General features: G+C 41.8%; 1 protein-coding gene across 1 annotated transcript in view; it reads left to right on the top strand.

Annotated features, from left to right (window-relative positions):
- The first annotated feature begins 4,447 nt into the window (after window positions 1-4,447).
- The window catches only part of LOC106085469 (chromatin-remodeling ATPase INO80), a 252,958-nt gene continuing 236,091 nt past the window's right edge, over window positions 4,448-21,314 (top strand). The window contains 9 exon segments of the mRNA XM_059362041.1: window positions 4,448-4,619; window positions 4,681-4,962; window positions 8,696-8,889; window positions 8,959-10,099; window positions 10,166-11,010; window positions 11,013-11,203; window positions 17,042-17,423; window positions 17,487-17,827; window positions 17,897-18,158. Of these exon segments, the coding sequence (XP_059218024.1) occupies window positions 4,704-4,962; window positions 8,696-8,889; window positions 8,959-10,099; window positions 10,166-11,010; window positions 11,013-11,203; window positions 17,042-17,423; window positions 17,487-17,827; window positions 17,897-18,158 (3,615 nt within the window). The 5' untranslated portion in view covers window positions 4,448-4,619; window positions 4,681-4,703.

Raw genomic sequence — 21,314 nt, forward strand, 5'->3', positions numbered from 1 at the left:
TGGAGTCCATAGATTATCAAAGCAACACTTTCGGATAGCTCGATAAGAAAGGTTGTAACAATACACAGAAAAAAATATCAGGAAAATTTTTAAATTACAAATTTAATTGAAAATAAAAATCTTTTCAAAAATTAGTTGAATCAATCATTTTTTCTAAATTCTAAAAATTTATACAAAATAAATTTGGTTGAAGAGCATAATTTTGTTGTACATACCAAACTTTTGTCAAACCAGCAAAACATAAGGCTTCTAGGAACCGAATATGGATGATCGAGAGACCGGTTTACATGGAAGCTATATCAGGTTATAGACCTTTTCGAACCATACTTGGTATCGTTGTTGGAAGTCATAACAGAAAAAATTTCAGCCAAATAGGACAAAAATTGCGGCTTGCAAGGGCTCAAGTGTTTAAATCGGTAGATCTGTTTATATGGGAGTCTTGTCAGGTTATAGACCGACTTGGACCGTACTTGGCACAGTCGTTGGAAGTCATAACAAAACACTTTGTGCAAAATTTTAGCTAAATCGGTCAAGTTTAAATACTGATTTGGGCCATACTTGGCACAGTTGTTGGAAGTCGTAACGGAATACCACAAGATAAATTTAAGCCAAATCGAACAAAAATTGCGGTTTGCAGGGACTCAAGAAATCGAATCGGGGGATAGGTTTTGTATGGGGACTACCAGGAGCTCAAGAAGTCAAATCGGGAGATCGGTTTATATGGGGGCTATATCAGGATTATAAACCGACCGCATTGGACACAGTTGTTGGAAGTCATAATAGAACGCCATCTGCAAAAGTTTAGCCAAATCGAACAAAAATTGCGGCTGCTAGTAGCTCAAAAACCAAATCGGGAGATTGGATTATCTAGGGGCTATATCAGGTTAAAGACCGATTTGGACCGTACTTGGCACTGTTTTTGGAAGTCATAACAGAACAATTTGTGCAAATCTTTAGCCCAATCGAACAAAATCGCGACATTCATGGACTCAGGAAGTCGAATCGGGAGATCGGTTTTTATGGGAGCTATATCAGGATATGGACCAATTTGGAACGTACTTAGCACAGTTGACGGAAGTCACAACAAAACACTTTGTGCAAAATTTTAGCTAAATCTGACAAAAATTGCGGCTTCCAGGGGCTCAAGAAATCAAATCGGGAGATCGGTTTATATAGGGGCTATATCGGATTATAGACTGATTTTTACCGTACTTGACACAGTTATTGGAAGTATAACGGAACACCAAATACAAAATTTCAGTCAAATCGGACAAAAACAGCTGAGTCTGGAGATCGGTTTATATGGGGGCTATATCCAAATCTGTAGCGATATGACCCAATCGCAATCCCCAATGACCTACATCAATGGTAAATGTCTGTGCCAAATTTCAAGCAGCCAGCTTTACGTGTTCAACCTCTATCGTGATTTTGACAGACGGACGGACGGACATGGCCAATTCATCTTAGAATGTCGAGACGATCAAGAATAGATTTACTTTATGAGGTCTTAGACGAATATATCCGAGGTGTTACAAACGGCATGACTAGATTAGTATACCCCCATCCTATGGTGGTGGGTATAACAAGGAATGCATTTGAAAGCAATAGCATTTTTTGCTGTTGTTGACAGAAGGCAAGTTAATAGTAATAAAAAAATATGAATGCGTTATAAAAGCGAATGGTAGCAATCTGTTTTCTGATTTGTGGAATTTGGGAATAAGAAGTCGCGGCACCGTACAGTGAAACAGGGGTGATATTTCCCTACCTATCCTTCTGAAGAAATTTACCTCCCAGCAAGCAACCAAACCAAAGTAGTTCTGGCGTAATTACGACCTGGCACATGCAGCCGCCTCAACTCCTACAGAGGGAGGAGTTTAACTGCTCAACCAGACTCAGATCCCTCTTGACGCACCCCATCTTAGTCGCAGAGTTCCTGGATCAAACTGCTGTAACAACAACAACAACAACCATTTTCAGTTATTCAAAGCTCAAGATCATTATGTTTCTTATTTTTCCCACTTTCAAGTAATCTACGAAATATGAGCACAAGAAAAATTTAAATATATAAAAAAAAAAAGAATGCAAGTCAAAATCTGGAAGCTCGATTTTTACTCTCTTTAAAAAAAATTCAAGCAAAAGTACGCGAACGACTTCCAGTGAAAATTTGCAGAAAAACAGCTGATTTTTGTTTTGGTTCGCTAGCTTGGAAAAGTGACTGGCGATACTTGTGAGGTATTTTCCTCAAATAAACGTCAATTTATTGTCCCGAGAGTGCAAAGGCTAGTAGGGGAGCCATTTGTATATTCGTGATCTCCGTGCCGCTGGACAGCCAACACAAATTACCATGCAATCCCATGGCAGCCGGTTGCACGTACCGCATTGGCCCTATGAAGTCTTTCAGTGTACAACACACTGCTACGACAACAACAACCCTGTATCATCCGTGGCACCAAGTCGCGCAAAGCTCTAGTTCCAGACAGAATCTCTACACTGATGCTGAAGAATCTGGATGTGCCTGAAGTCGATTACCTTACAACTGTCCTCAGCCTATCTGAACGCTATTATATTGGGTTGCCCAAAAAGTAATTGCGAATTTTTTAAAAGAAAGTAAATGCATTTTTAATAAAACTTAGAATGAACTTTAAAGCTCTAAAGCAAGCTTAAAGTAACAGCTGATAACTGACAGAAAAAAGAATGCAATTACAGAGTCATAAGCTGTGAAAAAATTTGTCAACGCCGACTATATGAAAAATCCGCAATTACTTTTTGGGCAACCCAATAGTACCCGATTTTTGGAAGATGGGCAGTCTGATCCCGCTACTGAAACCTAAAAAGGATACGAGCAAGAGGGAGTCGTACAGACCAATCTCTCTTCTCTCATCAGTAGCCAAGACACATGAGGTACTACTCCTCCCGCTCCTCTCATTGGACAATTTTCATTCGCCGAGCATCAGCATGCATTTCGAAGGCTGCATAGGACTACAATTGCTTTACATGCCATCACCGTATATAAAAGCGCACTTGTTGTGCTGACAAAGATACCTTGGACTTGCCATCTAATTCTTTTGGATAATGTGGCTAGACACATTACTCCAACCACTGATGTGAGTCTAAGGGAGCTCTCTATTTGGTCATGTGGCGGCTGCGGACACTGTGTTATCATTCAAGATAACTGTATCCGCTCACAATTGGCAGACTAATTTGCACTAATTTTTTCGTCACTTTTAACTGCCCATCCAGACCCACTCAATGCCATGGCAACATCCTCCCTTCTTAATAAATTCAAAGGAACGGTGTTGGTTTCATCGTTGTTGTTGTCGTAGCAGTGTGTTGTACACTGAGGCGGCAGCCCTTGCCGATGAAGGAATCCATCGGGTCAATCCGGTACGTACAACCGGCTGCCATGGGATTGTTGGTTTCATCGTAGTTCTCCGATGAGGGTGATCCCAACAAAACTCTTTAAGAAACCGACAATTGCTCTTTTCGTGGTGTTTGGAGGGATACAATGCTTTCATTTTCTAAGATTTTCCAAATCATTCCGCAAATTTTGCACTTACCTTCTAATATGGAAGAACAGTCTTGAGATAAAATTACATCATTTGGCGAGTTTTCTGTACCTGAACATTGTTTGCTGCCTTGAATCTTCGTAAATAAAAATGAAACAAATTGAATAATTACCAATAAACAATATTTTTAGTTTTTACTTACCTCTGCCTTTTGGTGTTAGCTTTTGTGTTTTCATGTAACAGCTGTTTTTCAAAAAACAACTGATCTTTGCAAAGTTGCAAGTTTCTGCTGGCAAAAAAGTCCCAGTAGAATTTGCAGATTCTCTTCTTTCAAAATTTGTTCTCTCTCGCGCTCTCTTCTGCTGGCAAATAAAGTATGCTAACGACTTCCAGTAAAAATTCGTGCAAATTTGCACAAATTTTCTTATTATTAGTGCATCCTAATTACAACGCATATGGACCAGTTTTGGGTTTTTTGTTTATAACTCCATGATTACGACTCTTCATAATAAACAAAGCACAACGACTCGTTTACACAAAAACGAGCTATTCAAGCCATGTGAACCCAAACTAATGCCAAATAGTGCTTAATGAACACAGCCTCAAAAAAATTCATTACATACACATAAGAGACATTATTTAGATTGTTAAGTTTAGTACTATACACGAAGCATTTCGGCTACTACTAGTTATTAAACGATGTCGATAGCTATCCAGTACCACTTTGCACTGAAATTCTGTCCTAAACATTTAATTTGAACTACATATGATTAAAATAAAACCAAACAATTATCGCTCAACTTGTCCACCAAGCAACATCATAACCATGTTTTCACAGTCATCAGCTTTCACATTTAGGTGATGCTGCCCCTGTAGTTGTGCCATGAAATACAGCTCTGCAACAGATGTTTACAAAAGGCGACCATATGTTCAAACAAATTACACGATGAAAACAATACAAATAAATTAAAAGGCCAATTTATGAATGGAAACCAAAAGATAGCGAAAAATGCAGATGTAAGGAAAATCGCAATTTCATTTTCGCTACTAATAGAGGTTATATAAAAGCAATTTTTGCTAAACCACAAAAAGAAAACGAAAACACCAACAGAGGTGAGTGTAAATTATATACTTTTTTGCGATAATCTGTTAAATGTGTTTGTTTTTCTTGTAGATTTTAAGTGGTACTCAACAAAAATGAATGGTATAATTGATCAGCATAATGGGCCGGGGCCATCCAGTCGCATGGCGGAACCCTTGCATATTCAACGCCTGGAGGCTGCTTTGGATATGCGGCCATTTATGCAGCATGCCCGCGATGTTATGTCCAGACCCTTAACTAGTCCGGAAGAGACTGAAGTGGATGACTCTCAGGCCGAAGAGTCGTATGATGATGAAAGTGGTGTGGCAACCGGCACGAAAAAGAAGAAATCCAGAAAATTGGGCACTAAACAAGGTAAAATTCAACAAGTTGTTGTTGGTGTTGTAGCAGTTTGTTGTGTTCTATCCTTTGTCTGCTTGATTCTGTTGAGTGTCTAGGTCCAGAAAGGATCTGGGTCTGAGTCGAGTGGGTCTGTTAGATTTGAGTTGCAATTTGTGGTGTGACGATCCTCGTCAAACTCCTGTAGGTGAGCAGGCTCGTTCCTGTGCAAAGGACCGATCGCCGCGTGAACAGGGTAGCCATGGGTTATTTAAAGCGCCAATAGCTCGCCTTGTCGTATCGAGCATCATAGACACTCAGTATTTGTGCAAGAGCCGGTGCCGCCCGAACTATCACCGAGACACTTCGCTCGATAACGCTGAATGTCCCAGACTCCCGTTGCAGCTACTCTGTGTGCAGCACTCCGCAACCTGTGGACGACCTCGGTAGCTCGCAGCTAAGATTCTCGTGATAACCAGCTTGTGTGGCGTTCATAGTTATCCCGTGCCGGGTGTACGTACAACCGGCCGCCAAGGGATTGAGACTAAGAAGTCAAGGACAGTTGCCTCGTTTGCGTGGTGGTCCATAGCTAATTAAAGGGGAGAAAAAGGACAGACAACTTGGGTCTGAGAGTCAGAGGGTAAAACAAAGCGACTCAGTACTAATTTAAAATATGAGTGACGGACGTGCATTCAGCACTGAGGAGCAGTGCGGTCGCGGACTATTATTCAAATGCTATGCGGAAAATGAAAACAATATTGGAGGGATGTGAGGCGGCAAATGCTAGCGTGTTTGGGGCATGTGTAAAATCTGACCAGACATAGAAGATGCGGCTCAAAGATCCCGATAATTAGGTGCTGACGCGATACGAGCTTTGAACCAACCAACCAACGCGTAGAACAGAAAACGACCAGTGACTATATCAATCCCATGGCAGCCGGTTGTACGTACCGGATTCACCCGATGGAATACTCATCGGAAAGGGCTGCCGCCTCAGTGTACAACACACTGCCAAAACAACATATCAACAACAATCCCATGGCAGCCGGTTGTACGTACCGGATTGACCCAATGAAAGCCTTCACCGGCAAGGGCTGTTGCCTCAGTGTACAACACACTGCTACAACAACAACAACAAGTGATTATATTAGGTTTGGTTAAAAAGAGGGTGCAGATATTAATACGCCCCATGCCACCATGGACATACACCTAAGCCATTAATCGCCTTGTTGTGAGCTCTAAAAACTTTGAAGAAACCTCTAAAAAGAAAATTTTAAGTTAGGAATTCCGTGCTATTAACAAAATCCAAAATTGTTTTCTATACCACTTCCCTAAGTTGGTTCATGTCTGGTATTTAGTCTCCTCCACCTAAGTGCCGGTATCTGTTAGATGCGAAAACCGGGCAATGACAAAGGAAATACTTCAAGGTCTCATCATCTTCCTTCCGCATGCCCTCACATGCTATCACTTGCAAATGCAAATTGAAATTTTTGCCCATGAACATTCCACTAAGGAACTGGGGCAAACTCCTTACATATCAATGAGTGCAGTCCGATTCAAGTTTTAAGTTCAATGATAAGGGGCCTCCTTTTTATAGCCGAGTCCTAACGGCGTACCGCAGTGCGACATTTCTTTCAAGAGAAGTTTTACATGGCATAGTACCTCACAAATATTGTGGAAATATTGGGGAAAACCACCGCTGAAATTTTTTTCTGATGGCCTCGGCAGGTTTCGAACCCAGGCGTTCAGCGTCATAGGCGGGCATGCTAACCTCTGCGCTACGGTGGCCTCCATGTTATCACTTGTCCTATGTGTCCCGTTATGATATCAATAGCTATACTAACATCCTTCTTGCTTCCTTTCAGTAATAGCCTCGTCTTTTCACGATCTGGATCCCCCCCTAGGATTTTCTCCGTCCTACCAACCGTTTCGCTGTTCCACAATGTTGTATGTGCATTCGTCGCCCACACCCTTAACTCGGACTGCGTCGACCCGAAAGGCTTCGATTTAACCAAGTTTATTGACGGCAGTCCTCTGGCCTTCACCACCAAATTGTCAGCCCTTTCATTTCCCCTTACTCCGTTATGGCCCGGCACCCAAACGATGCGGATTTTGCTTTCCTCAGGGAAGGCGTTAATCTCCTTACACTACAAAACTGTTCGTGACCTTACCGTCCTGGTTGTTATTGCCATTATGGCAATTTTACTGTCGGTAAAAATGTTCACACTCGACGTCCTCGCGTTAGCATCACACCACTTCACGCATTCCATGATCGCCCGGATCTCCGCCTGCAGGACCGTATTATGGTCAGGCAGTCTAAAACAGATCTCAGTCTTTGGGTTCTCAATGTAAACCCCCAGGCCCACTCTGTCCTCTAGCTTTCATCCATCCGTGTAACATGATCTTCCAGATGGCAATACTAGGGTTCCGTCAATCCAAGACTGTGCCGATGGCAGCAGTGCCTTGCCCTCGACTTCAAGGTTCATCTCAGGTATCCAATCGGAAACCTCTTCCCCTCTTTCCAGATTTCCTCGAATATCCGCGATGGTATGAGCTGCTCCCATCCTCATTCCCATGCTCCCATCCTCATTCCCATGCTCCCATCCTCATTCCCATGCTCCCATCCTCATTCCCATGCTCCCATCCTCATTCCTATGCTCCCATCCTCATTCCCATGCTCCCATCCTCATTCCCATCGCCTTAAGTCTCATAGCCGTAATGGCTGCTTCACACTTAATATGTATGTCAATGGGTCGCATATCTAGAATAGCCTCTAGTTTCCTAGTGGGCGTAGTCCTCATCGCTCAACCTATGCCAAGACAACATGTTCTCTGAACCTGTTGTATGGTCCTTATGTTGCACCTTTTCTCCATAGCAGTCCACCAAACTACTGAGGCGTAAGTAAGTATTGGTCTAATCACGCTCCTCCTAGACTATCTTTGGATTCAGGCCCCATTTCGAGCCAACGGCCCGTCTACATAGTGTCCAACATCTGTGAGCCTTCTCAGTACGCTCCTGAATGTGACACTTCTAATTCAGTTTCCTGTCCAAGATCACACCTAAGTATTTGACTTTATCAGATATGAAAATTGTCTTATTGAGGAAACGTGGTGCATTAAATTGGCCCACTTTCGTCTTTGTCGTGAACAGGCAGATTTCAGTCCTCTCTGGGTTAACATTGAGAGCTCTGTGTCTAGCCCAGTCATATGCCATATGCAAGACCCTTTCGACCCTTCTGCATAGCTCGTACAGATCCTTACCCCTTAGAAGTATTATAACATCGTCTGCGTAGCAGACGGGTTCAAATCCCTCCTCAGTCAGCATCCGTAATGGGTCATATATGTTGGTCACCCATAGGAGTGGCGATAAAATGCCCCCTGTGGCGTGCCCTGTGCCACTTTCTTCCTTATATTTATCCCATGGGACACAATTTATCCACCTGTTCCTTAGCATATGATTTATCCAGTCTCTAAGGACCGGGTCCACCCGGTACTGGTCTAAGGATTGGATCAGTGTGTCGGTCCGCACATTGTTAAAAGCCCTCTCGATGTCAATGCATTCAGCCAGTTCGTACGTTTTGGCATCGAAGGATTCTTCTATTTTATGCACAACCTCGTGCAGGGCAGTGTTTATATTAGAAACACGACATTTCGATTACCGGCTTAGGTATATTCCTATAGTGTTATGAAGAGGGTTAACATCAACATCACCTCACCCAACTTAAACAACACTTTGCCATTGATAACTCTCCCTCCTTGTTTTTTTAAAGAACGACAATCGGTTAAAGCCCAGCTGTATAACTTCAGTGAGCTGACAGCTGATCGGGAATGGCTATATGATATCATTATGAGCGATACCGACACAGAAACTGAAATCAGCGATGAAGATGACTATGTAAAAGAGATGCTGAAGACACACATGAAGCAACAAAAGTTGAGAGAGAATTTCTACAAAAAACCCACAGTAAGTAGAAATCAAGATTATCTCAAAGGAAATATTCGTAGAATAAAAATGCCTCCCTTGCTATTACAGAATACTCAATACGCCTACTATGGATCTGGTTTGTTGTCCAATCATGATATGTTCACCGAACATCAACAGTCCATTGTGGGTGTGCGTAAACGTAAGAGACGTACCAAGAAAGAGAAACCCTTGAAATTAGTAGCACTGCCAAAACTTCCTAAAATTCCGAAAATAAGAAAACCGCGTAAAATGAAATACAAACTGTTGCAAGATTCAACCCAAACAGAATTACAAAGTGGCACTGACAAGCCCCAATATTCTCGAGCCACCTCCTCCACTGCCCTTAACGAGGACGATGAAGATGTTGATGTCCAATCGGATGGTGAAAACTCTTTTGCATTCGACACACGCGATATGAGTGGCATTTCAAATTTCCCTCCCTATTCAGGCAGAGGTAGACGTCGCAGAAGTCAGCAGGGTATGCCCAGAACTCCAGAGGCTTTGGCGGCTCGCCGTAAACGTGTATGGCAATTGATGGCCAAGAAAGAATTGGGAAGACACCAACGCGCGAGGAGTAATAATCACAAAGAAATGATACAAAATTGCAAACGTGCTGCCACTATGTGCATGAAAGTGGTACGCCAGAGAGCTCTACATTCGCAGAAAGTTATGAAAGAAACTGTGTGGCGCGCCAAACGTCTCACCAGAGAAATGCTGACCTATTGGAAGCGCTATGAGAGACTGGAGCGAGATAACAGGCGCAGATTGGAGAAAGAGGCCGAGGAACAGCGCAAAATTGATGTGGAATTGATTGAAGTGAAGCGCCAGCAGAGAAAACTCAATTTCCTTATAACACAAACCGAGCTATACGCTCATTTTATGTCTCGCAAGTTGGGCCAAGGCACCGAGGAAGAACAGTTGCGCATTCTCAATCAATTGGATGAGGAAGCTAATCCACGCCTGGCGGCCTATGATGACTATAATGCCGATGAAATGAAAGAATTGGCCAAACAGCATGCGGCACAGGCTTTTGACAATGATCGCAATAAAACTAAGAAATTTGATGTTAACATCAAGAAGGAACCTTCAGGGCATAGTGATTACATAAAAGAGGAAGATAAGCCAGAATCTTTGCTCACAGAGAAGACACAAGCCGATTTGCCACAGCCTTCAATATTCCGTGGTTCCTTGAAGGCATATCAGATCAAGGGTAGGCGAAAATGTTATTTTTTTTTAATATTTTCCCTAAAAAAAATGTCTTACCTAATTTCCACAGGCATGACTTGGCTAGCAAATATTTACGACCAAGGCATCAGTGGCATCTTGGCCGATGAAATGGGTCTAGGCAAAACAGTGCAATCCATAGCTTTCCTTTGCCACATAGCCGAGCATTATGGTGTCTGGGGTCCATTTTTAGTCATTTCACCCGCCTCGACTCTACACAACTGGCAACAGGAAATGGAACGTTTTGCACCTGACTTCAATGTAGTACCCTATTGGGGTTCACCCAATGAACGCAAGATTTTACGCCAATTCTGGGAACAAAAGGATTTACACAAAAAGGAGGCCAGCTTTCATGTGGTCATCACTTCGTATCAACTCATAGTATCCGACTACAAATACTTCAATCGCATCAAATGGCAATACATGGTATTGGATGAGGCACAGGCCATCAAGAGTGCTACCTCAATGCGTTGGAAGCTTTTGCTAGGCTTTAATTGCCGCAATCGCCTGTTGCTTAGTGGCACGCCCATACAAAATAGTATGGCTGAATTGTGGGCCTTGCTACATTTCATTATGCCCACACTTTTCGATTCCCATGACGAGTTCAATGAATGGTTTTCCAAGGATATTGAATCTCATGCTGAGAATAAGACTGGCATAGATGAGAAACAAATCTCTAGACTGCATATGATTCTAAAGCCTTTCATGTTGAGACGCATCAAGAAGGATGTTGAAAATGAACTCTCGGATAAAATAGAAATAATGGTCTATTGCCCCTTGACCATACGCCAGAAATTGTTGTACATGGCCTTGAAACAGAAAATACGCATTGAAGATCTGTTGAATTTGACGCGTGGCGGTGGAGGTTCCACTTCGGATGGTAGCCATCATACCGCAACTTTACTTCGAATTTAATGAATCTGGTAATGCAGTTCCGCAAAGTATGCAATCATCCAGAGTTGTTTGAGCGACGAGATGCCAAAAGTCCTTTTGCCATGAAATGTCAAGAATATGTGTTGCCACGTTTGGTTTTCGATGACGGCTTGTTGTATAGGGCCATGCCAAGTCAAAGGCATTTACTTTATAATCGGTAAGTTTATTTTTTTTATCAAATCAGTAGGGCAGTAAAAAGACTTTATAGCTGTAAATGTATTGTAAATCACTGGGTCCGGTAAAGATCTCAAAAACTATATATGCATATATATATATATATATATATATATATATATATATATATATATATATATATATATATATATATATATATATATATATATATATATATATATATATATATATATATATATATATATATATATATATATATATATATATATATATATATATATATATATATATATATATATTTATATATATATTTATATATATATATATATATATATATATATATATATATATTTATATATATATATATATATATATATATATATATATATATATATCGGATTCAAGTTTCAGTTCGCGCACTTCAATTTGTCTATAAACACCACTGAGAATCTCCACTCGATACAGCTGATTGTCCGCGATTGCAGTTGCAGGTAATCCGTATGCGTCCGGTAGCTTTCAGCTGAGCTTCTCGTGATTATGATGACCACCATACAGGTCAAAATTCCAACCTGTGGGGTGATTATGTTGTTGTTGTTGTAGATGCAGTGTGTGGTACACTGAGACGTCAGCCCTTGCCGATGAAGGAATTCATCGGGTCAATCCGGTACATACAACCGGCTGCCATGGGATTGATGGAGTGATCCCGTGCCGCTCTATTTATTTGTTGTTGTTATTGCAGCCGCATCAGTCGAAGGGACCGATCGCCGCGGAAACATTTGTTGGTCATTGGTTTTTTATAGGCACCAATAACTTGCCTTGTCATATCGAGGATCGACAATGGACCAAAGTTTTACCAGTGGAGCGGCTAGCAACCTAGGATAATCGATAGGAGTTGGGGGCTAAGGCCAAGCACGGTGCACTGGATGAACAGAGCTGTGGTTCGGCCGGTTCTCAACTATGGGTGGTTAGTTTGGCACCGGGCTCTCGAGAAGTTGGGTCTACGCGGTGTGACGGGGAAGGTACAGACCGAAAAAGCCTTGTGTTGATTATTTGGGATGGTGGATTCCTATTATAGCGGATGCGCAGACTCGGCGTGGGCTGGCTTTGTGGGTTGCAAAGGTTCCAAGGTTCCCGGAACGAGGACATCGATTGTTCTCAAGCTAAGAATTTCTGCATTGTCTGTGGGGATGAGGCAAAGGCCCTGTGGCCAAGGTTCCCGGAACGAGGACGTCGATTGTTTTCGAGCTAAGGATTTCTGCATTGTCTATGGGGATGAGGAGGAGTTGGTTACGGTCCGGCCGCGATGACGGGGAGAAGGCGCAGAATTATGGATGAACACCTCTTCCTTTCACTGACCTCTCTACAGTCTTTCGACCTATGAGTCGGACTTCAGGAATGTAAGGAATTAGAATAGTTGGCAGCCAACCGCACTGCCAACCACTTCAATCGGACCAGAGTGTGTAATGAGCCTTGGTTTTCTCGTGAGTCATGAGTGCCTCGTAACTCGTGATTTTCTAGTGAGTCGCGAATGACTCTTGAGGGAAGGATCGATTGCCGTGGGAACAAGGTGGCCATTGGTTATTCAAAGGCGCCAATAACCCGATGGCCCTGAAACTCTATATGTTCTTGACACCGGGTTCATAACATTTGAAGATAGGTTTATTTAAAAAAAAGTTATAGTATGGTAAGTTCGGTCTGGCCGAATGTTGGGTAGCCACTACCACGTAGTCTGCTAAATATGTACACTTGTTAACTCGGCTTGTATTTGCATTATGTTGTAATAAACAAATCGCAAATTGATCTCAAGAAGTTCAATCCAAAGATTTTGTGCCAATTTCAGCCAAATCGGATGGAAATTGAGGCCTCTCAGGGCTCAAGAAATCAAAACCTGGGATCGGTTTATATTGGAGCTATACCCAAACCGAAACCGATATGGTCCATTTACTATCCCCAAAAACCTGCATCAACAACCTCAGTGTACGTGTTCGTCTTTTTTTCTTCATGGGAGAGGCACATCCCTGGATTGAAAAGGACCCTTGTTCTGTTCGGTTTGCCAGAACCGCCTCCATCATCGGTCGGTGTCGGTGAGGTGTAACCGGTGCATGGAATGGGTACATTTCCGATCTTGCTCTGGCCTTACGTCTGACCAACGGGAGTTTAGTCACACTGAATATGTTGCAAGGTGCTATATAGACAGCATTGGGTCGCAAACGTCCTCGTCGTCGCCTTCTACCTCCTCGTTGTTGTAGCCCTTGCCAATGAAGGAATCCACCGGATCAATCCGGCATATACAACCGGCTGAAAGGAAGTACAACCGGCGTCTCTGTCGTCGGACTTCGTGACTCCGCCGAACTCTTCCGTGCGGCAATATACGCAACTGCAGCATCCCAGCCCCAATATTGCTCGACCAGCCATCACAATTTACCCTGGGCGAAGTTACAAATTTCGTCCGTGGCGCCAAATCATCCAAGGTGTTGGGAATCTCTACACTGATGCTGGAAAATCTGGATCTACCTGGAGTTGAGTACCTTACTACTGTCCTCAACTTGTCTTTGAACACTCTTATAGTTCCCGTTGTCTGGAAAATAGGCAGAGTGATTCCGCTACTGAAGACTGGAAAGGACCGGAGTGAGGAGGAGTCGAACAGACCGATCACCCTTCTCTCACCAGTAGCAAAGACGCTTGAGTCATTACTCCTCCCGAGCCTCGTAAGAGAATTTCCATTCGCCGAGCATCAACATGGATTTCGAAAACTGCATACCACAACAACAGCTTTGCAATCCATCACCGTACACATTTGCCGTGGTTTCAATCAGCCCAGGCCATGTGATAGTACGGGTCACGTGGCACTGGACCTATCGAAGGCATTCGACACGGTCAGTCATGCCAAATTATTCGAGGACATCGCCAACACGTCCCTCCAGCCAGGCATGAAACGCTGGGTCGCGAATTATCTTTGTGGTCGCCGGTCATTTTAGGAATTTGGGGATAAGAAGTCGAAGCACCGTAGACTGAAACAGGGAGTTCCTCAAGATGGTGTGATATCTCCGGCACTGTTTAGCCCCTACCTATCCTCCATTCCACCCGCTCCAGACGGCATAGAGATCGTATCATATGCGGACGATTGTACGATCATGGCATCAGGCCCCCAACCCATTGATGACACCTACGACAGATTGAACGTCTACCTCAACAAACTTGCCTCATATTTCGCCGCAAAAAATCTCGAGATATCCGCCACCAAATCTTCAGCCACATTGTTCACTACAAATACGCGTGAGGTGAATACTGAGCTGACTGTGATGGTCGATGAAGAAATGCTTCCGACCATCAAGTGTCCCAAAATTTGACAGCTCTTACACATTCTCCCCACATGCCACAGCAATTTGGGTAAAGTCAAAAGTAGAAACAAGATCCTCAGTCACTTTCTGACAGCACTTGGGGTGCAGACAAAAAACCTTGTTGACCACATACAAAGCAATTAGCCGGTCTGTTCTAAGTTATGCAGCGCCGGTGTGGTCTCGTCAGCTTTGTGACACGCAGTGGAATAATATTCAGATCTGTAAGAAAGCCGCCCTCCGAACTGCGACGGGCTGTCTCCTCAGTTCTCATGTGGACCACTTCCATCGCCATATTCTCCGCCCAGAAGCCTTAAGGTAGATCTACATGATCTAGAGCGTGAGGTTCAGCGCTACAAGAGAGAACCTCTAGATTAAGCTGCATATTAAGTGGGTATAAACAATATTCATACAGACACGGTAGCAGATGCGGTGAATAGCTACTGGGTAAATGTAGTCTTTGGAGAACGACCGCCTCCCATTGCACCTGAAGAAATTGACCTTTCCCAGAATAGTTTTGGCTCAATTACGTTCCGGCAGAAGCAGCCGCCTCAATTGCTACAGAGCAAGGATTGATGCAGACGTGCAAGATGTATGTCCCGATATGTCACCTGTTTAACTACCCAGCCAGATCCGCTCGTCTCAGACCCAGATCCCTTTGGGCGCACCCAATCTAAGTCACAGAGTTTCTGGATTTGGATATTCAATAGAACCAAGCAAACGAAAGATAGAATATAACACTCTGCTACAACAACAACAACAACAACTTTATGGGGTCGCAGATCAATATCGAGGTGTTAAAAACAGAATGATTTGATTAGTATACTCTCCATCCTATCATGGTAGTATACAGCGTTAAGCTCTCCCTAAGCTAGTCGAGTTGTCCAGCCTTTCATTACTTTTACTTTAATTGACCATTACAGAAAATTTATTCCTTTAGCCGAACGTAGAATAGATGGGCCTAGATTTTCTGCGCTTCTTCTACAAATTCTGACAACCAGTTTCTAGATGTCGCTCCCACTTGGTCACTCCATCGGAGTTTTGGTTGTTGTTGTTGTAGCCACATTTTTATGTGGAGATGGGGAACGTCGTCAAGCTCCTATAGGTGAGCAAGCTCGTTCCGGTCCGACCGCTCCGTTCAACGCGGGAATAGGACCGATCAACGCGGGAACAGTACCGATCAACGCGGGAACAGGTTGGCCATTGGTTATTTAAAGGCGCCAATAACTCGCCTTGTCATATCGAGCATCAAAGACACTCAGTATTTGTGCAAAAGCCGGTGCCAGTCGACCTCTCACTCAGACTTTCCGCTCGATACCAGAGTTCTGCTCTTCCCCTTTTGCGTTTTCTTTTATGGTCGCCTTCAAAAGACTTCTTTGCTTGAGCTTCTTCGTCCATTCTGACAAAATGATCTAGCCAACGCAAACATTGTATTTTGATGCGTTTAACTATGCTAACGTCGTCATACAGCTCTTGGTTCATTCTTCATTAACACAAACTGGTCCATATATTTTACGAAGGAGTTTTCTCTCAAACACTTCAAGTACTACCTCATCTCCCCATGTTACGGAGCCATATAACAGCACGGGTGATATCAGTGTCAGGAGGCCACTGTAGCGCAGAGGTTAGCATGTCCGCTTATGACGCTGAACGCCTGGGTTCGAATCCTGGCAAAACCATTAGAAAAAAAATTTCAGAGGTTGTTTTCCCCTACTAATGCTGGCAACATTTGTGAGGTACTATGCCATGTAAAACTTCTCTCCAAAGAGGTGTCGCACTGCGGCATGCCGTTCGGACTCGGCTATAAAAAAGAGGCCCCTTATCATTGAGCTTAAACTCGGACTGCACTCATTGATAGGTGAGAAGTTTGCCCCTGTTCCTTAGTGGAATTTTCATGGGCAAAATTTGCAATTTACAGTATCAGTGGGTTGTATGGTATAATTTTTGTCTGCCAATAGATGACTTTGCTCCTCATGTGCATGCTTAGTCGAAAAAATCATCCTTTTGCCAATAATATCCTTCGTTTTATTTCAAAATATTTTCAGTGGTCGTTATCCCCTTACTAATGCTGGCTACATTTGTGGGGTATCCTGCTATGCGGCACGCCGTTAGGATTCGGCATTAAAAGGGAGATCCCTTATCATTGAGCTTAAACATTAATTTGACTGCACTCATTGATATCAGAAAAATATCCCCTGCTTAAGCATCAGGAAATGTTCATGAGAAATTTTGTAGTTATAAAACTGGTGCCGTTTGTTTCGATTACGGCGCTGAAGACGTAGCCTAAGTTGCTGACTATCTCAAAGTTGTAGTTCCCAACTTTTCCTATTTTCTTTATCTGATTGGGTTTATAGGGCTGGGAGTTGATATCATCCATTTTGTCTTATCTCCAGTCTTTCATTAAGAAAGTTTTCAATGAAATTTCTTACTTAAATTTCTTAAGGGATTTTCATTCTGAAATATGGGTCTATTGATCACTCTGAAGTAGTTGAACTAATAGTACAAATATCTCAACATTACAGGTTTTCTATTTTCAAAACGGACTACTCACATCATTCCCTTTTCAAAGAAACCAAATCCAAGAGTTCACTGAAGCCTCAAGAGTACTATTCTCGTTACATTGACTTGAATGTTGACAATAGCAACTGTTTTAGTTTCTCCCGACTATGTGATCTGTCGCCCAAAGATTTGGAAGATACAACCATAAATGGTTTGATAACATTCTTTCAACATTATCGCCGGAAAGTATTATTTCAAAAGCTATTGGCCTACCGAAGGCAATGGTGGTCGGACTACTATAAACCCACGCGATTTCAACTGCTGGAACCGACATTGGAAAATCCTCTACACAAAGATTTTCTAATGGAGACGAGTGTAATAAGGCAGTTATTGTTTACGGGATTGGTATGTATATAACCCTAACCGATGAAAAGATCATATAAATGTACATTGTCTTATTTCTTATAGACCTCCACAGAGAGTTCCTTTTATGCTTTCGGTGACTTTAAGACTTGCAATATGCAGGAAACCATCGAACATCGTGTGACGCGCAGTAAATATAAACAAAATATCGAAGAGGCTGAAATTAAAAATGAAATGCTTGATGAGGCTGAGTCCGAGTTGATAATGACCACAGCTGGTGGTACTGCCGCAAACAGCAAAAAACTGTCGAAAGAACCTTTACGCTTGCTGCCCGAGTTCGAACATAAACATCGTTTGCCACAATACTATCAATGTGAGGCCTTGGAAATGCCACGTTTCATATATGGACTGAATCAAAAAATCAATACCTACAACAGACAGTTGTAGTAAGTAGATCCCAAATTATATTCTTTCCATAGCCTTGAACTAAAATTTTCCATGATTTATCATTGCAGTTGTGAAAGTCGAGCGGCAGCTTGGTCACAAATACGCCACTTGCATTGTGAAAACCCTGAAGGTTTAGAGCTGGTCAACTCCAGTGTAAAATTATCTACGCCCCGTTATGGATGGTCTTCAATTCTTATTCCCGACAAAGAGACTCTGATATCCGATGCTGGCAAGCTGGCGGTATTGGACAGCCTATTGACTCGCCTCAAGAAAGAAGGACATCGTGTCTTGATTTATTCTCAAATGACAAAAATGATTGATTTGCTGGAGGTAAGTAAAAAACCAGTAAGGAAAGGCAAAAGTTGGGCGGTGCCGACTTTATAATACCCTACACCTACCCTTTAAATACAAAAGTGGGATTATATCTAATTCTGAACCAATTTTAACGGACCTCGGCGGCTGCATTCAGATAGGTTATTAAAATTACTGTATCAAATTTCGAGCAAAGCAAATATGTTCAAAATGTAATAACTACGGTTGACAAATGACGGGAGGTGGGAGCTATATCTAAATCTAAACCGATTTCGATCAAACTTTATGGATATTGTGGAATTCGTCGAGGAAAGCGTTGTACAAAATTTTGGGAAAATTGGTCAATAAATGCGCTTGCAGTGGGTCTAGGTGTGATAACCACTTTTTTGCTGTATTACTGCAAATCGGACGAACATATAGATGGGAGCTATATGCAAATCTGAACCGATTTCTATAAAATTCTCTAGTAAAATTGAGGATCATAAGAAAATCCTTCCTATCCAATTTCACGAGAATCGGTCAACAAATGACCATTTTATTGCTGTATTACTGCAAATCGGACGAACATATATATGGGAGCTATATCCAAATCTGAACCGATTTCTACAAAGTTCGCCAGTTATATTGGGAATCATAAGAAAATCCTTCCGGCCATATTTTGAGAGTATATATGGAAGCTATATCCAAATCCGAACCGATTTCTATAAAATTCACCAGCAATAATGAGAGTCATAAGAAAACCCTTCTTGCCAAATTTCTAGAGAATCGGTTAACAAATGACTAATTTATTGCATTATTACTGCAAATCGGACGAACATATATATGGGAGCTATATCCAAATCTGAACCGATTTTTTCCTATTTCAATAGGGTTCGTCTCTAGGCCGAAAAACATATACCAAATTTGAAGACGATAGGATGAAAATTGCGACCTGTAGTTTGTACACAAATTAACATGGACAGACGGACGGACAGACAGACGGACGGACAGGCAGACAGACGGACATAGCTAAATCGAATCAGAAAGTGATTCTGAGTCGATCGGTATACTTATCAATGGGTCTATCTCTCTTCCTTTTAGGTGTTACAAACTAATTCACTATGTTAAATTGGGTTGCCCAAAAAGTAATTGCGGATTTTTCATATAGACGGCGTTGACAAATTTTTTCGCAGCTTGTGACTCTGTAATTGCATTCTTTCTTCTGTCAGTTATCAGCTGTTACTTTTAGCTTGCTTTAGAAAAAAAGCTTAAAAAAAGTATATTTAATTAAATTTCATTCTAAGTTTTATTAAAAATGCATTTACTTTCTTTTAAAAAATCCGCAATTACTTTTTGGGCAACCCAATAATACCCTGTACCACAGTAGTGGTGTAGGGTATAATTAAATATATATACCCTACACCACTACTTTGTTACAGGGTATTTCGAAAAGGTGAATTTATTTCTAACACCCAAAAGGAGAAGAGATTTAAATGCAAATTTGCGCATGAACATTCCATAAAGGAACTGAGTGCTGTCCGATTCAATTTTAAGCTCCTCCTTTTTATAGCCGAGTCCGAACCGCATGCCGCAAAGCGACATTTCTTTGGAGAGAAGTTTTTACATGGCAAAGTACCTCACAAATGTCGCCAGCATTAGGAGGGGATAACCACCTCTGAAGTATTTTCTGATTTTTCTGCCAGGATTCGAACCCAGGCGTTCAGCGTCATAGGCGGACATGCTGACCTTTACGCTACGGTGGCCTCCGAAGAGATATACCCTTATTTAAATATACCGATTGACTCAAAATCACGTCACGAATCGATATGAAAAGTACGGCTGTCTGTCCGTCCAAGCATTTTGATCGGATTTACTAGCTTGAAATTTGGCACAGTTTAGATCAGCATTGGTCACATGATCTAGTGTGCCTACACAAATGTATGCAATAGTGTGTGTGTATTTGCCCGCCACTGGTTTAGATTTACATCGATATATTGGGTTGCCCAAAAAGTAATTACGGATTTTTTAAAAGAAAGTAAATGAATTTTTATAAAACTTAGAATGAACTTTAATCAAATATCCTTTTTTTACACTTTATTTCTAAAGCAAGCTAAAAGTAACAGCTGATAACTGACAGAAGAAAGAATGCAATTACAGAGTCACAAGCTGTGAAAAAATTTGTCAACGCCGACTATATGAAAAATCCGCAATTACTTTTTGGGCAACCCAATAGCTTCTAAATCTACAAGTCTCGTCCATTTTTCTCTCCTAGAGTCGTGCCACAAACATTAGATCGTGTCAAACTGTTACACAATTGTTTCAACTACTCATATTCATTTCTTCGTTTTTAGAGATGGGCGATGGGTAAATACCCCAAAGTTATTTATCCATTTATACCCAAAAGCTGAGTATTTATAATTTTGCAGATATCTTGGGTACAAAAACATTTTCCAAACATTTTTTGAGGATTTCGTATTCTTTGTATATAAACATGACCTTCTGATCTCATAAAACCGATCTCCAGACTTAAAGTCTTGAGGCATTAAATTGGTAATTTTTCATCCGATTTTGATGAAATTTGTCATAGTGAGTTCTGGAAGACCCCTTCCCCTTTATGTGAAATGTGGTTCAGATCGGACTATATTTGGATATAGCTGCCCTATAGACCGACCACCCGATCTCCAGATATAGTGTTTTGAGGCCATAATAGATCGATTTATTTCCCGAATTCGATGCAATTTAGCATAGTGTATTCTGGTAGATCCCTATCCATTCCTGTCAAAAGTGGTCCAAATCGGACCATATTTGGATATAGCTGCCATATAGACCGATCTCCCGATTTACTGTAATGAGCCTATAAAACGAATATTTTTCATCCCATTTCCTCTAAACCTCTTTGTTGAACATCGTCCAGATTGGACCATATTAGGATATTGTTGCCATATAGACCGATCTCCCGATATAGACTATTGAGCCCATAAAAGAAGCACTTTTCATCCGATTTGGATGAAACTTAATTCAGAATTACCGTGCCAATTTTAAAATTGCAATTCTTCACTATTTCAAATTTCACCAAAGTCGGAGAAAAGGTGCTCCTTTTATGAGTTCAATACTCTATATGGGGAGATCGGTCTACATGGCAGCTGTATTCAAATATGGTACGAACTGGATGATATTCAACAAAACGTTTTAGGA

This window comes from Stomoxys calcitrans, chromosome 2 (genome assembly GCF_963082655.1).
Source record: "Stomoxys calcitrans chromosome 2, idStoCalc2.1, whole genome shotgun sequence".
In the NCBI taxonomy this organism is placed as follows: Eukaryota; Metazoa; Arthropoda; class Insecta; order Diptera; family Muscidae; genus Stomoxys; species Stomoxys calcitrans.